Source organism: Carassius carassius, chromosome 28 (assembly GCF_963082965.1).
Source record: "Carassius carassius chromosome 28, fCarCar2.1, whole genome shotgun sequence".
Lineage (NCBI taxonomy): Eukaryota > Metazoa > Chordata > Actinopteri > Cypriniformes > Cyprinidae > Carassius > Carassius carassius.
Window position 1 is genome coordinate 2,955,693 of NC_081782.1, and position 15,872 is coordinate 2,971,564.

The 15,872-nt window shown below is 39.3% G+C and overlaps 2 protein-coding genes across 2 annotated transcripts; one reads left to right on the plus strand and one right to left on the minus strand.

The window, feature by feature from the left end:
- Positions 1 to 51: 51 nt before the first annotated feature.
- On the plus strand, positions 52 to 5,441 carry ap1s3a (adaptor related protein complex 1 subunit sigma 3a). Its single transcript, XM_059513865.1, has 5 exons — positions 52 to 205; positions 1,785 to 1,963; positions 3,915 to 4,023; positions 4,773 to 4,910; positions 5,101 to 5,441. Exons 1-5 carry the CDS (start codon positions 203 to 205, stop codon positions 5,134 to 5,136), a joined length of 465 nt encoding a protein of 154 aa, XP_059369848.1. The 5' UTR covers positions 52 to 202; the 3' UTR covers positions 5,137 to 5,441.
- Positions 5,442 to 6,092: 651 nt separating this feature from the next.
- LOC132107712 (secretogranin-2a-like) lies at positions 6,093 to 14,144 on the minus strand. The gene is made up of 2 exons (XM_059513866.1): positions 14,002 to 14,144; positions 6,093 to 8,261 (listed from the first exon to the last, which is right to left on the minus strand). Exon 2 carries the CDS (start codon positions 8,252 to 8,254, stop codon positions 6,446 to 6,448), a length of 1,809 nt encoding a protein of 602 aa, XP_059369849.1. The 5' UTR covers positions 8,255 to 8,261; positions 14,002 to 14,144; the 3' UTR covers positions 6,093 to 6,445.
- Between the last annotated feature and the right edge of the window lie 1,728 nt (positions 14,145 to 15,872).

Consider the following 15,872-nt stretch of genomic DNA (forward strand, 5'->3'; position numbering starts at 1 on the left):
CAGATACAAAAGGGCGCGAATCTCGGCCCCGCCCCCCGCTGTCCGTGCGCGCCTGTGATTGGTTCACACCTGTGCGCGAGCAGAAACCCCGCGACACCGGGGAGAGGTGAGACTGTCCCGGTTGAACTCTGGACATGACCCCGCGCGCGCGGAGCTCCACGCAGAGACTCGTTTAGGATCTGAGGGAGTCTGGAGTCTCAGGATGGTGAGCTGCTCGTCATGTTCTTCTGTCTTCTTTAATGTTGCTTCAGTTTTCTAGCGTTAACATCACCATCAGCTCAAACCTATTAAGATACGGATCCGAGGTCAGATAGAGCTTTGTGTTTTGTTTTCTCTTCTGTAGAGCTGGGATCTAGAGAGCTTTGTCTGGGATCTGTCCTTATATTTGACCCTTTGTTGTGTTCTACTGCACACACACACACACACACACACACACACACACACACACACACACTGTTCTTATGCTGATAAGAGGAACATTTGTATTTCCTCTTGTGTCAGAAAGACAAAGGTGCATTTGTTGCTTCTATCTCTTTTCTTGGTTAAAAGCATAAACATAAATGCAGTTTCATGTTCACATTTCCAGTATAAATGCATGACTGTGTCACTGTAAACCATACTTCGTTTTAGAACATTATTAAATGTGAAATAATTTATGCAGTAATTTTATAGACTAAACAAGCACAGGCTTTTATTAGTTATGAGTTGCAGTGTAGTAGTTATTTTGACTGTATGCACTGACAGATGTATTTAAGGTAAACATTTCAGAAAACATGTTTCTTGAGAATTGAACCCATGACCTTGACATGCTCAAGCTTTTTTTGCCTGTTTTTATATAATTTTATTATTATTTATTATTATTATTATTATCAGATTTAAGGTTATAAAAATGTATCCGAATATTATTTATTATGTAGTAATTATTTTTAAAATATAAATGGTGACTTTTTTTAGTTTTCCACCTTTTTTGATGTTCATTTCAAATGTTCCTGAATTAAAATGATTGCTTTTAAATAAAGCAATTAGAATTATGTTCATGTCACACTGCTGTACTTGTGTGTTAGTTTTATTTAATATTGATAAATTGTAAAATATTGTAAAAGTATTGCAAATATTATAAATGATTAAGTATTTTTTAAATGTTCTTACTTGTGAGTTTTATTTATTTATGTGTGTATATATATATATAGTTATTAAATAGCAATTATTTGACAAAGGAATGTAATACTTAATGTAGTGTATTTCATATTTACAAAATTGCTTTATTTATAAAGGTCCAAGGCATGTCCTAATTTAACTAGGTAAGCGTGTGTGTGTGTGTGTGTGTGTGTGTGTGTGTGTGTTTGGTGGCAACAGTGATGCTGGCTCCTGGCAACGGGCCTAAAATATCAAACACAGATTCCCACTGGGGTCTCGGTGAGGAGTCTTACGTTCATCACAGATTCTCTGTGTTTTTAATTTATGTGGAAGATACTGATAGTATGTGCTGCTGGAAATGTGTGTGTGTGTGTGTGTGTGTGTGTGTGTGTAAGAGAGAGCACACGGGCTCCCCCTTATTACTCCTAGTTATACTTTAACTGCGATAGGCCTGCATTGTTTGACTTTCCGACCATGACAAAGCATGCAGTATTTTACATGTGTGTGTTTTGTGTTGTATTCAGGTCAATACTTCACATAGATGTAGATGTGTAGATGTGTATCACATAGTTCATCACATTCCCAAAAGCAGCTTAATGAAGCTTTCCGACATTTTTAGGACAAATGAATATGTGTCTCTGCTGTAGATGCGTTTCTTGCTGCTGTTCAGTCGTCAGGGGAAACTCCGGCTGCAGAAATGGTTCACGGCTCTCAGCGATCGCAACAAGAAAAAGATCATAAGAGACGTTACGCAAATGGTGCTGGCGCGACCGCCAAAGTCCTGCAACTTCCTGCAGTGGAGGGATCTGAAGATCGTCTACAGGAGGTCAGAGGTCACCTTCTTATCGCATGTGCTTTCTTCTGCATTACAATGCTTTCTGTAACTTTCCGACTCTGTCGTTCTCTCCTATTGAATAATTTAACTCGACCTTTGACGCAAGTTAATGATCAGCCATCAAGCCCTAAAGTATTATGGGCATTTACAGTCTGTCTGCATGCACCTTTTTTAGATCTTTACACATTAAAGTATATTAATTTGGCATACTCAGAAGATACTAAGACTACTAGAACATTTGCATGTTGAATTATGACCTGCAGAGCAATTGTATTTGAAGTTCATATGATTCCTTTTCTTAAAATGGTTCATTAGAAACAGGGCCGCTGCTGGCCAAATGGGTGCCCTAAGCAGGATTGTATTGTTGTGCCCCCCTTCCTCAAATATGATGATGGAAAAAACACCTACTATAGGGGTGAAAAAAGAACTTTAATCAAATAAAAACTAAATGAATACATTTTATTATTTACAAATTACAATTGTAGCTCTCGACATTTACCTATGGCTATAACTTTATTATGACTCTAATTTATTTTATAGTCTCAAGCATAAAGAAATCATGCAAAAGGAAATTAAGCTGTTTTACTATGATAAAACCATGGTTTATTTTTGTAAGGGTTGTGATATGCATGTTTTTTGTTGAAGGAATTATAAAGGCTGTGTCATCTATAGCGACAAGGTGGCCAAAAATGAAAGATTAAGTGAATATTTGAACTAAATGTTTGGTCAGTAGCCTAAACAAGGATTTGATTGTCCTGTAAGTGTAACAGCAGCAATTACATGGCATTTGGCTCCCTGTGCAGGCATTTGTAATAACGTACATAAATTGATTATTTTGTATTTGCCTACATTATGTATTTTAACATTGTTATTATTAACCAATAATTATTGCCTCACTGTTTTTTATATAATGCATTTTAAGTCATTTTAAAAGCTATTGATGGCTTAGGTCTGTTTTTATAGCAACAACAACATCAAAAAAATATTAAGGATGATTTGTGGTGTTATTGTAAAAACCATGGGTAATTTTGTAAGGGAACCTGAAAAAAAAAAAAAAAAAAAAACAGGAATGTGCCTGAAAGTGATAAACGGACCTTGTTTTTACCTAAATGATTTACAATTTATTTTAATATATATTAAAAATGTATAAAATGTGCATTGTAGCTGACACCTAAATGAACACATTACAATTGTTTTATGACTGCAAGTCTTTCTCCTCAAATGCTATTGAGCTTCAAATTTGCGTTTGAGCCCATTTACATATGATTTACAGTTTATTTTAATATCAAACATTCAATTCAATTGTGCATTATAGCTGACACCTAAATGAACAATTACTGTTGTTTTTATGACTGTAAGTCATTCTCCTCAAATGCTACTGACATTAGAAAAGTGTATACCAATATTGCATGTAACTTTAGAGACTGTCCCTAAATTTGAAACTCTCTAACGTCCAACGTCAAGCCAACTTTATGCCTGTTTTGTTTTTTTTGACTTTCTTTAGTTTTCTTTTCTCTGCGCCGGATTGCTGATGTCCTTTACCCGGGCATAGATGTCCATCCATCAATTATGAACATTCAGCCGAAAACATGATGTGCGAGCGGTCGCGAACGCGGATGGGAGAATGGCGGAAGGTTTTTTTTTTTTTGAGCAACTAGGATGGTGCCCATAAACAGTAGATGGTGCCCCCTCTGGGAGTTGGTGCCCTACGCAGACTGCGTACTCTGCGTGTAGGGAGCGACGGTACTGATTAGAAAGCTCTATTCAACTAAATATGGTTCCTTATTTGAAGACGAAAAGCTTCTGAAAAGAACCAGTGAAAAATGTGTACTTTTAGGATCCTGGTTCAGCCTGTGATTGTGTGTTATTGTATGGAAAAACATGAAGTCACTCAGAGCCGCTTGAAACCCAGTGACTTTGACCTCTGACCTCTGTCCTGCAGGTATGCAAGTCTGTATTTCTGTTGTGGTTTGGAGCAAGGGGACAATGAACTGCTCACACTGGAGCTTCTGCACAGATATGTCGAGCTGCTGGATCAGTACTTTGGCAATGTAAGGTTAAAAAACTATAGACATTCATACTTTTAATCAGCAAGGATGCATTAAATTTATCAAAAATGACACTAAAGACATCAAGAAAATAGTTATATAAATATATAAAATATATTATTGTACTATATATATATATATATATATATATATATATATATATATATATATATATATATATATATTTCAAATAAATGCTGTGCGGTTCTATTCACCAAATTATCCTGTAAAATAAAATATTTCCCATTTTACAAAAAATATTAAGTAAAACATCTTTTTTAACATTGATAATAATAAGAAATGCTTCTTAAGCACTAAGTTAGCATGTTAGAATGATTTCTGAAGGATCATGTGATGCTGAAGACTGGAGTAATGATGCTAAAAATTTAGCATTGCATCACAAAAATAAATTACATTTTAAAATATATTCAAATAGAAAACACTTACTTTAAATTCTAATAATATCTTACAATTTTGCTGTTTTTATCGTATTTTTGGTTAAATACATGCAGCCTTGGTGAGCAAAAGAGACTAATCTAAAGCATTATAAAAATCTTCCCGATCTCAAACTTTTGAACAGTGTGGCATATATATAACATATATTATAACATAACATGTGGCATATATAGAATAATATTACTCATCCTCTTGTAAGAATTTGATGTAATAAAGAGCATGTCAATGTGTTTTCTGAATGGTGTGAGTCATGTTTTTCTGTTTTTGGCATCTAGATCTGTTTGCATGTTTTGCAGGTGTGTGAATTAGATATTATTTTTAACTTTGAGAAGGCATACTTTATCCTGGATGAGTTTATTATTGGTGGAGAGGTGCAGGAGACATCCAAAGCATCTGTGGCCAAATCAATGGAGGAGGCAGATTCTCTTCAGGAGGTGAAACACACACACACACACACATAAGCTTGCTGAGCTGGTGATTTATCATGTTCTTCAACCTGATCCCGATTTTCAAATAAATTATTACAGAAGCATCCATGAATGTTATAAACTCATGAATATATGTATTCTTACACTGGTCAACTATAACTCAGAGACATTGTGTTTTGTCCTCATCTTTTGACAGACAATGGAGGAGTATGTAAACAAACCCACATACTGAAGGAACATGTTCAGATCAACACAGCCATCGCCTCACTCCTCAAAGACACAACAACAAGAACTTCATATGCTGAATGGATTTAATTAAGCTTCCATACAAAGTCACAACACTGAAGTAGCAACACTTTGCATTAGTAAGCATTTCAAACTACTTTTGAGATAGTGAGAATACTATTCTTAAATTATAGGAGTTTAATATGTAGCACATTTGGTTTTAATCAATCAGGAGACACACTCATGTACACTAATGGAGTCAGTGTATATATATTTTTTTTAAATAGACATATAATCAATTAATCAAAGAGGCATTAAATTGATCAAACATGACAGTAAAGACATTCATAATGTTAAAAAGATTTTAAATAAATGCAGTTTTTGATTTCCGAAGTATCATGTGACACTGAAGACCTGAGTAATGATGCTGAAAATTCAGAAATAAATTGTTTTAATTTTTCCCTAAATTTTTTAAATATGTTCAAATAGAAAAGTTATTTTTAAATTGTAATATTTCACAATATTATGGTTTTTACAGTGTTCTTGAACAGTAGTGTACTTGTGGGATATTTGAATAGACTGTGAAATTACCCCTCTGATTTCTGTTCATTGTGCTGTAAATTTTATTTTGATGTTATTTTTTTATTTTGTGCAGACAATCAGTCAGTTATTGGCCCATTTTTTAATTAAATAATAAAATGCATTTTAATAACAATTTAGACTTTTTTTGAGAATGTATGAATTGCAGCAGCACTAATGCATCTTATTCTATATATGCATGTAAATATATAACCACATTTATTTATTCATGACTCGAATGTAAATGCATTTCGGTGTTGTTATGACCCTGGTCGCACATGAAACGGAAAGCAATCACCAAAAAACAAACAAAAAAGATTGTATGTCATGAAAAGGTTGCAGAGGTTGCTCGGCAGTGAGAGAAGCATTACACAGAGGACCATGTTGTGAACAAATGCTTTATTTACCTCTGCTACATCACACATGACCTCATCACACGCACAAGATACTGACTGACTGAAAACATAACTTATGTCGTTAAGAGGGAGAAAATCTCTGTGTGTTTATGTGTTGAAGAGGTAAAGACGGCTACTTTTTACATTGTTCTATTCGCTATCTAAGAAACAAATTCATTGGGTTTACTAAAATACTCTGTTTTTTTTTTTGCTATACAGAAAAAGAAATAAGAAAAGCTGGAACACTACATTGACTAAATGCAATTAGGGGATATATTTGTTTTTAAAATATTTTATTATATGACAAACTTCAAACAATGAATATACTCGTTATCTACACATCTACATTTCAGGAACTGTTTTCCCCTCAGAGTCTATTTCATCGGCATCGTCACTCTCCGGATCCAGAAACCGCAGGATTTGCAGCATCGTGTTGTTGTCTAATCCTGCCGCTGCGTTCTTGTGGTTCCCGGGTCTTTTTTCTGGCGCGCTTTTTTCGAAGTAGTCGGCACGTTCGTACACGGGCTGATCCTCGTCACGTAATGGCGTCAGACGTGCACGTCTCTGTCCATGTGCTACCATTTTCTGCGCCAGGTAATTAGCAAGTTCATTTTCCTCGCCAGCAGTGTCGTCATAATCATTCCTGCTGGTTTCCCTCTCGTAATAACTTGACGTTTTCGCTTGCACTGGTCGGTTGTTTTGTTGCGCTGCGTTTACCAGCTCAAGGATGTTCATGATGTCTTCAGCGACGCTGTTGCCCTCCGATGCCTCGAGTGGCCGTCGGTGAGGTGATGCGGCGAAGGTCTTGTGAGCAGTTGCATATGGCGTACGTGACTTTGTTGGGATTCTGAACAAATCCTTCTGCTTTTCATTCTGGAGAAGCTCAAGAACTTCCTCCGGTGGGATTTGTAGCATCTGTGAGATTTTGATGATCTGGGACAAAGACTCGGGGAGTGTGCTGTGCACGGGCTTAATTTCCCTCTCCTCCCTGTCATCCTCCTCTTCATCTTCGTCTTCATCCTCATCTTTTTCCTCCACCTCTCTGTCACTTTCTTGCTCGCTCTTACCGGCCTCTTGTCTTTTCTGCTGCTCCTGCTCTTTCTTTTCTAGGATTTTCAGAAGATAGTAGTCCACAAGCTTCGCAATGTCCTCAGGCTCCTCTTCTTTTTCTGTCTGGAACCAGTCAGGTTGGTTGGATCTCTTGACATCATCGTCTTCTTCGTCCTCCTCTTGCTCATCATCCTCAAGGTTGTGATTTAACCCATGCCTCTCTCTTTCTTCCTCTTGGGTCTCTGTTTGTTCCTCCAAAGGTGCCCAATCATCAGTTCCCATGATGTCCTCCAAGACCATCTTCCTCTGCCTGTACAAGTCATTATCATTATCGTCATCATCTTCACCATCCTCCCGTTTGCTGTTGGCATTAGATGCGGCGATTCCACTCAGTTCCTCAAACACAGATTGAAGGGTTGCCAGCTTCTGGGGTGTGTACTGTTCTTCTGCGTTCTCATTGGTCCGTTTTAGAGGCTGCTCCTGATCCTCTTTATTCTCAAACATGGGTGGTAACTTCCAGTTCTGCCTCCGGGTATCTGGATTGGTCCATGAGGTCCTTCCGTAATTCTCGGACGAAGTTTCCATTTCTAGTTGTTGTTTTTGTCTTGGGAAGGGGTGGACGGCGTATCGAGGTTGAGATGGTGTGATGACCTTCTGGGAGTTTTTTTGGGGGATCATGTGTTCCTCGGTCTGTTGTAGTGTGGTAAGAACCGCTTGCAGCAACTCTTGAGTTTTATCTTTCTCTCTTTCCTTACTTTCATCCATGCCTCTATCCATCCCAGAAGGAGCCACCAGTTGCATCATGGAGCGAATGCTCTCCATGTCATCTGAAGTGTCTTGCTGGCGCTCATCGTCAAGAGTATCAGGTGGAGTTCTCTGGCTGAGGCTTTGGATGTAACGTAGAGCTCTTAGCATCTCGGCACTCGGAGGAGGACGGATCTGGGATGCAGGTCCATAAGAGACAGGTTCACTTTCGCTCAGGCGATGCTCTCTTAGCGTGGCCCCTTGAACTCCACAAATGAGAGAAAGGAAAAGGGGCAGAAGAAGTAGCGAGGGGAGGATGAACACCCCTGTTGCGCAGCATCTAGATGATGACGGCATGTTTTACCTGAGAGAGGATAGATGTTGAGTAAGACAATTTTGGTTAAAACTAAGCTTTTATTGGGGTGGTGCTCATTTAAAATAGGCCCTAATATGGAGATTTCTGGTACTAATATGTACCATTTAGGGTTAAATAAGGTACAACCCCAATGACAGCTTTTGAACATTTTTGCAACACATGCACATACACAAATATGTTTGTGCTAACAATTTCATGCATATTGATATATTCTGTAAAAATAATAAAGGTATTAAAAAAGCTTTCACTTTCAAACTTAGTTCTAAATGTACTAATACATGTGACCATTTAATGTAAATTTAGCACCATTTCTAGGTATAAAGGTGATATGATAGCTTTCGTACATTTTGCAACACATGCACACACACTGATATGTTTGAATTGACAATTTCATGCATATTCATTGTTCTGTCATCAGTTGGTCAACTAGATCCCATTTCAAACCTGTACATTGTTTCAGTGTTTTTATCCATACAATGAAAGTCAATGTGGTCCAGTGTTGTTTGGACCCCATTGACTTTCAATGTAGCTTATAGGTGAAAATACCTTGTTCAGAATACCTTCTTTTGTGTTCCACTGAAGAAAGAAAGCCACGCATGTTTGGAATTACTCGAGGGTGATTAAATGATGCCATAATATGTATGAACTATTCCTTTATCCTCTTACAAAGACCTGCCATTGATTACTTTGCAGTCTTGTTTACAATGCTTAATTGACCATCTCGCTCTGTTTTCTCTCTCTTTTTCTGACATCTGTTGAAAGCCTGTCGATGAGTGTTTGCGGAGCACTCAGAGAGCCTGCGCTGAAAATCTCATTAGTTTCTAAATTGCTGCCGCGACTAAATGAGTCATAGCCTGTTGCTACGGGAGACTGCGCGAGGATCCGCACTGCTGTTGAACCGCAAAGTGCCGTCAAACGGAGAGGAGGAGAAACTCCGGAGCACTACATCCTGCTCACGTCAATCTGTTAGCTGTTTCTGTATTTTTATGTGGAAATTGTTATAAAGAACTTTTATCGTTTGTTTGTTTTCAAATGTAAGCAGCGTTCTAAATTGACAATTTTTAGAATTTAAAATAAACACGAATGAGCAATTTTGCGCGAAACAGATATAAGCAGCGGTCGAACTTTTATTAATCCGTTTAATTCAGCTTTTCTTTTCATCTTGCTGTTGATGAAGGCTTTGCGTGCAGCAGGTTACTAATATATAAAGCAGTCTATGTTGTAATATAGTAATTTGCCAATAGGTGTCACTGTTGTATTGCCATGTAGTTGTGTCACTACAGTTCTGTTATTCATTCTTCTTCTTTGTTTTTTTCTTCTTCGTTGGATATAATAAAGAGCACATGCAACTTCAATAGGTTATGGGCCCAGATCTTCGCTAAAGCAAAAAAAAAAAAAAAAGGTAGTTTTACACTATTTTTTTGTGAAATAGACAGTGTTGTGGAACTCACAATGGAGGATAAACTGTTTATTGAAAAGCTGAGTGGGCCAGAGAACTGGGCAACGTGGAAATTTCAAATGGAACATTTGATGAAAGCTAAAGGACTATGGGGCATGGTGATGGAGACTGACAACGTGGCAGAAGGAGCAAATGCACAGGCAAGAGCAGAATTTGAAAAACGGAAAGAAAAAGCATTTTCTGTGTTGGTGCTGAATGTGAGTACGTCTCAGTTGTACCTGATAACAAGCTGTAAGACCCCTAAGGAAGCGTGGGACACGCTAAAAGGACATTTTGAGAGAGACACTCTTGCAAACAAGCTGTTTCTGAAGAAAAAATACTTCAGATGTGAAATGAAGGAAGGAGAAAACATAACTGAACACTTGAAACGAATGAAGGAGCTAACTGATCAGCTAGGGGCAATAGGTGCGGTGATTGAAGAGGAGGACCAGATTGTAACACTGCTGGGTAGCTTGCCAGCAAGCTATGCTACAATTGTTACTGCACTGGAAACTAAGTTGGACAGTTTAACACTGCAGTTTGTTCAGCAAGCATTAATAAATGAAGAACAAAAACGAGTGTCTGCTGATGGTAACTATGGCGGTGCTATGTCCAGTGGTGCTGCGTCTGGAGGCGCATCAGCAATGTCAACACTAGTTCGTAGTGATATGCAGGCTAACTCCAAGGCAGTGAGAGCTGACAGATCCGGCTCGTGGAGATGTTACAAGTGTGGGAAAGAAGGACATATCAAGCGTGACTGTCCAAGTAAGAAAAAACAGACTAAAACTCACAAAGCCAAAAATGTAACATGTGAACATGATGAAGACTCGTCTGAGAGTGCCTTCGTCGCCAGAGAGGCAAATCAGGATAAGATGACACAACAGGTAGAGTGGTTGATCGACTCTGGAGCTTCAAAGCACATGACGTGTCATGAAGAAATTCTTCAAGATTACCAGAAATTTCCAAAAACACAGTCTGTGAAACTTGGTGATGGCAGAGTGGTTGATGCTCTAGGATTTGGTAATGTTAAACTGAGAATGGCATTAAAAATCAGTGATGTAAAAAATGTCACAATGTTTGATGTGCTGTATGTTCCCAAGTTATCCGGGAATCTCTTCTCAGTGGGAGCTGCTGTAAAAAAAGGAAATACGGTGCAGTTCAAGAAGTCTCGCTGTTACATCCGTGATAAAAATGGAAATCTCAGAGGAATGGGAACACAAAGATCTGATGGAATGTATCAGCTGGATGTTGAGGGAAGGTCGCCCACCTGTCACTGTGCATCAAGTGCATTAGTAGCAACCAGCTTGTGGCATCAACGACTGGGTCACACCACTAAGTTGAAGGAACTTAAAAAACTGGTGAATGGAGTGGACTATCCTGCAGAGAAAGAAGTTCCATTCTGTGAAGCATGTGTGGAAGGCAAGCTGTCTAGAAAGCCACATAAGCCAGTGGGAGAAATCCGTTCCAAACGTAAACTACAGTTGGTTCATAGTGACGTCTGCGGCCCCATGCAGACTGAATCTATAGGTGGATCAAAGTACTTTGTGACTTTTATTGATGACTATTCTAGATGTTGCAAGGTGTACTTTATGAAACAGAAGAGTGAAGTTCTTTGCAAATTCAAGGAATTTGAGAAAATATTATCCAATGAGTGCGGACAGAAAATAGCAAGACTCAGAACGGATAATGGTGGGGAATACACATCCAAAGAATTTCAAGAATACTTGAAGGCTCAAGGTATCCACCATGAGACAACTGTACCTCACACACCTCAGCAAAATGGTGTTGCAGAAAGAAAAAATAGGACATTAATTGAAGCAGCGAGAACCATGCTCTCTCACGCTAAATTAACAAAGTCTTACTGGGCAGAGGCTGTAGCGACCGCAGCTTACATACAGAACAGACTCCCCACATCTGTTCTGAAACAAGTGACGCCCTACCAGAAATGGTGCGACAAACAGCCAAATGTGAGTCACATGAAAGTGTTTGGTTGCGTAGCTTATGCACATGTCCCAGACATTGAAAGAAGAAAACTGGACAAAAAGGCTGTGAAGCTTCGTTTCGTGGGATATGCCAACAATGCCAAGGGCTATCGCTTGTTTGACGAAGAAAAAAGAAGGATTCTAATTCGTCGGGATGTGATCTTCAACGAGTCAGACTTTGACTTGAAACAAGAAGTGGATATTTCTTGTTCGGAGAATGAAGTTATCATGAAAACTGACGAAAGAACCCCAGTCGATGCTACTGTCGATGAAACTGCTAGAGAAGGTGGCAGAATCAGAAAACCACCTAAGAGATATGGCTATGATGAGTTTGCCGACCTGGTGACTGTTGATCATTATGCTACTGTTTGTTGTGTTGCAGAACCAAGCACACTGAAAGAGGCAATGATGAGTCCAAATGCAAAGGAATGGCAGGAGGCTGCTGACTTGGAATATGAATCACTGCTGGAAAATAAGACATGGGTTTTAGTGAAACTACCAAAGGATCGGAAAGCCATAGGATCAAGATGGGTGTTTAAAGTCAAGCATCATAGTGACGGACGAGTGGAGAGATACAAGTGCAGACTTGTGGCTAAGGGTTACTCACAGAAGTATGGTGCTGACTATGATGAAACTTTTTCACCCGTGGTACGTTTTAGCTCAATACGTACGTTGCTGTTCTTTGCAATCCAGAATAACATGCATGTGCATCAGATGGATGTGGTAACCGCATTTCTAAATGGACACCTGGATGAGGAAATCTATATGGAGCAACCAGAGGGATACATCAGACCAGGAGAAGAAAGTTTGGTGTGCAAGCTGAAGAAGTCAATATATGGACTGAAGCAGTCCCCTCGCTGCTGGAGCAAAACTTTCACAGAGTTCATGAAGAACATTGGATTCAAACAGAGTACATCAGACCCATGTGTGTTCGTGAGATCTCGACAGGAGCTGGAGATATTAGCTGTGTATGTTGATGATCTAATTCTGATCACAGAGTCGATGGAAAGCATGGAAGAGCTGAAACTTGCTCTTAAGAAGCGCTACAAGATGAAGGACATGAGAGAACTGTCCTACATCTTGGGAATCTCTGTCATCCAAGACAAAGACAAAAACTGTGTGTTTCTTCATCAGAAGCATTACATTGAAGCCGTTCTTCAGAAGTATGGTATGCATGATGCAAACCCTGTTGCAACTCCAGCTGATGCAAATGTAAAGCTAAAAAGGGACGATGGTGTCAGCAAGCCTGTGAACCCAAGTACTTACCAGTCTATGGTTGGTAGTCTACTGTATGCTGCGATGGCCACACGGCCGGACATAGCACAAGCTGTGAGCGTTGTGTCAAAGTTCAATGCAAATCCAAATGTTTCACATCTGACTGCAGTGAAGAGAGTTCTACGGTACTTGAAGGGTACACTGAATCTCGCTCTCAAGTATGAGCGGTCAGAGTCTGGAACTTTGGTCGGTTTCTCAGATGCTGACTGGGCAGGAGACCAGGACGATCGTCGCTCTACAACCGGAAATGTGTTCTTACTGGGTGGAGGAGCGGTGAGTTGGCTCAGCAAGAAACAGTCAACTGTTGCTCTTTCAACAGCGGAGGCTGAGTATGTTGCACTTAGTCAAGCAGCTCAGGAATGTACCTGGCTTAGACGACTACTGAGTGATCTTGGAATGGATGCTACTCCTGTGGTCATCCTGGAGGACAACCAAGGAGCCATTGCAATCGCAAAGAATCCAGTTGATCATTCAAGAACCAAGCACATTGACATTCGCTACCATTACATTCGTGAATGTGTGCAGAATGGACAAATACAACTGCAATATTGTCCCACAGATGACATGAAGGCTGACATCTTGACCAAGCCATTGGTGAGGCAGAAGTTTGAGTATCTTAGGAGTGAGATTGGACTTTGTTTCATTTAATTCTGTTTAGTCTGATCTTAAAAGGGCTAGAATGTGTTTAGTGTTAAATATGTTACGGTGTAAACCAGTATAACATGGCATAATTTTTTTTTTGGTTAATATAATTTACTAAGAAATGGCTTAGTCCTATTGTAAAATTAAGTGGGAGTGTTGTAATATAGTAATTTGCCAATAGGTGTCACTGTTGTATTGCCATGTAGTTGTGTCACTACAGTTCTGTTATTCATTCTTCTTCTTTGTTTTTTTCTTCTTCGTTGGATATAATAAAGAGCACATGCAACTTCAATAGTCTATACGCGTTTCTAAAGAGATAAACCAGATGTAAGTGATGCATTTCGTCTTAAAGTGCGCACAAATGAGTGTTTAAAGACAAAAAACTTCTCACCTTTGCCTTCGGTCTGTTTTAACGGCGAGTCGTGAGTGTGTTGCGCATCGCCCTCGCGCTCTCGGTGTGTTTATGGCTGCACGAGCACGGAGTCTCTCTCTCGTCAGCACCGTGGACAGCTCCGCCTGTTATAAGAGACGCCACCTAGTTCGTGCGTCACTGAAACAACATACGCAAAACTGGCCACACACACACACACACACACACACACATGCACTACAGGCAATTCAAGGTTATTTATTTTGCATACAAACTCAAATTTAAATGGTTTCATGCATGCATGCATATCCTTGAATTCGTCTTATTATTCAGTTTTTCAAAAAGGAGAGAACCCCATATGATTGTAAAGCATTTTGGGTGTACAGCAATACATAATAAAGCGCTATATAAATGCATCATTCATTCATTGATTAAAAATCACATATTTATCATCATCATCAATTAGATTTAATATGGTAAGTGCAATGAACTCTTCACTACTAACTTTGTCTTCACTTTAATTTCAATTTAAAACCAGCAATTACATTTTAGTTGAAGTTTAGTGGGTTGGAATTTTGTAGTATATTTTGGTGGTTACCATGGTAACTTTATGTAAAGAAGCACAAGAGGGCCTCTGATTAGAGGATTCAGTGCCAAAAGGCCCTTGGTGAAGAAGAAACCGACTCATTATGACCTTCTCTTATCATGCAAAGTGGAAGCTCTCGAGTCTGATTTGTGATATTATGATAATAGTCGATCACTGAAGAGCGATGGTACTTTGCTTTTGATCGGCGCACCCAGAATGCTCTTTGGATATCTCGTTAGCTCGACTTTTATTTGATGATACAGCTGCTGTTGTGCCAAAAAAGCTATTTAATCCTTAATAAGCATATTGAACATGAGGTATGGGAAGCTGAAAGCATCTCTCTCCCGTGCACACAAGCGTCTCTTATGGCTGGCTGAGGTTCTGGTCATGTTGATTTGACTTCATCTGTAAAGTGTCTGGCGAGCGATGAGTCACAGCGGAGAGATGTGTGAGACAGGGACTGATGGGAGGAAGACAGGAGTGTTTTGATGGGAAGTGACATGCGTGTGTCTGGGACAGGTTTGCCGCTGTGGGCTCTGGTTTTGTGAAGTGAGTGTGTGTTTGGCAGTGTGTCAGGAGCTGGTAGGAGGGAGATCTCGTTCATTCAGAAATCCTCTGCTCTCCTGCTGTGGGTGGCCCACTCATTCACAGTCTCATTCAGAACAACACACACACACACACACACACACAGACAGTTCAGTGGGCTGGGCCACAGCATAGTCAGGCATTTATTTTCTTCTCATCTTTTTCATCACTGATTTGGCTCTTTTCTTCTCTCTTCATTTCTACTCTATTCTCATCTCTTCTTTCTTACCCTCGAGTCTCTTTATTTGTTTTCTTTTTTTGTTTGTTCTTCTCCAATTTTGATTTGTTTTCTCTTTGTTCTTTGCCTGTCATGGCTTCTCTTCTCTTCTGTCATTTCATATTTTTTCATTTCTGTCTTCTAATCTCTTTCACTCTATTTCTTTTCTCGTCTCTTCTGTTTTCTCTTCTCTCATCTCACGTCATTGCTCTGACATCAGTGTATGTGCCTCAAGCCCGATCCTGCTCTGATGTGTGTGTGTGTGCATTTGAGCAGGTGCACCATTGTTGTTACTGCACCTTTATTTTCATCTGTGTTCTGCACATTACTGATTCAGTAAACAATTCATGTAGACTTCCTGTGTGTGTGTATATGTGCTCCATTTACCTCTTTTATTATATAAGTGTGTTTATGGGCTAAAAACAGCTTGTTCTCCAGCTAAGTCTGAATACAGCATGACGGATGCATTGAATATTTCAGAGGACAAATCATATTGACAGAGGA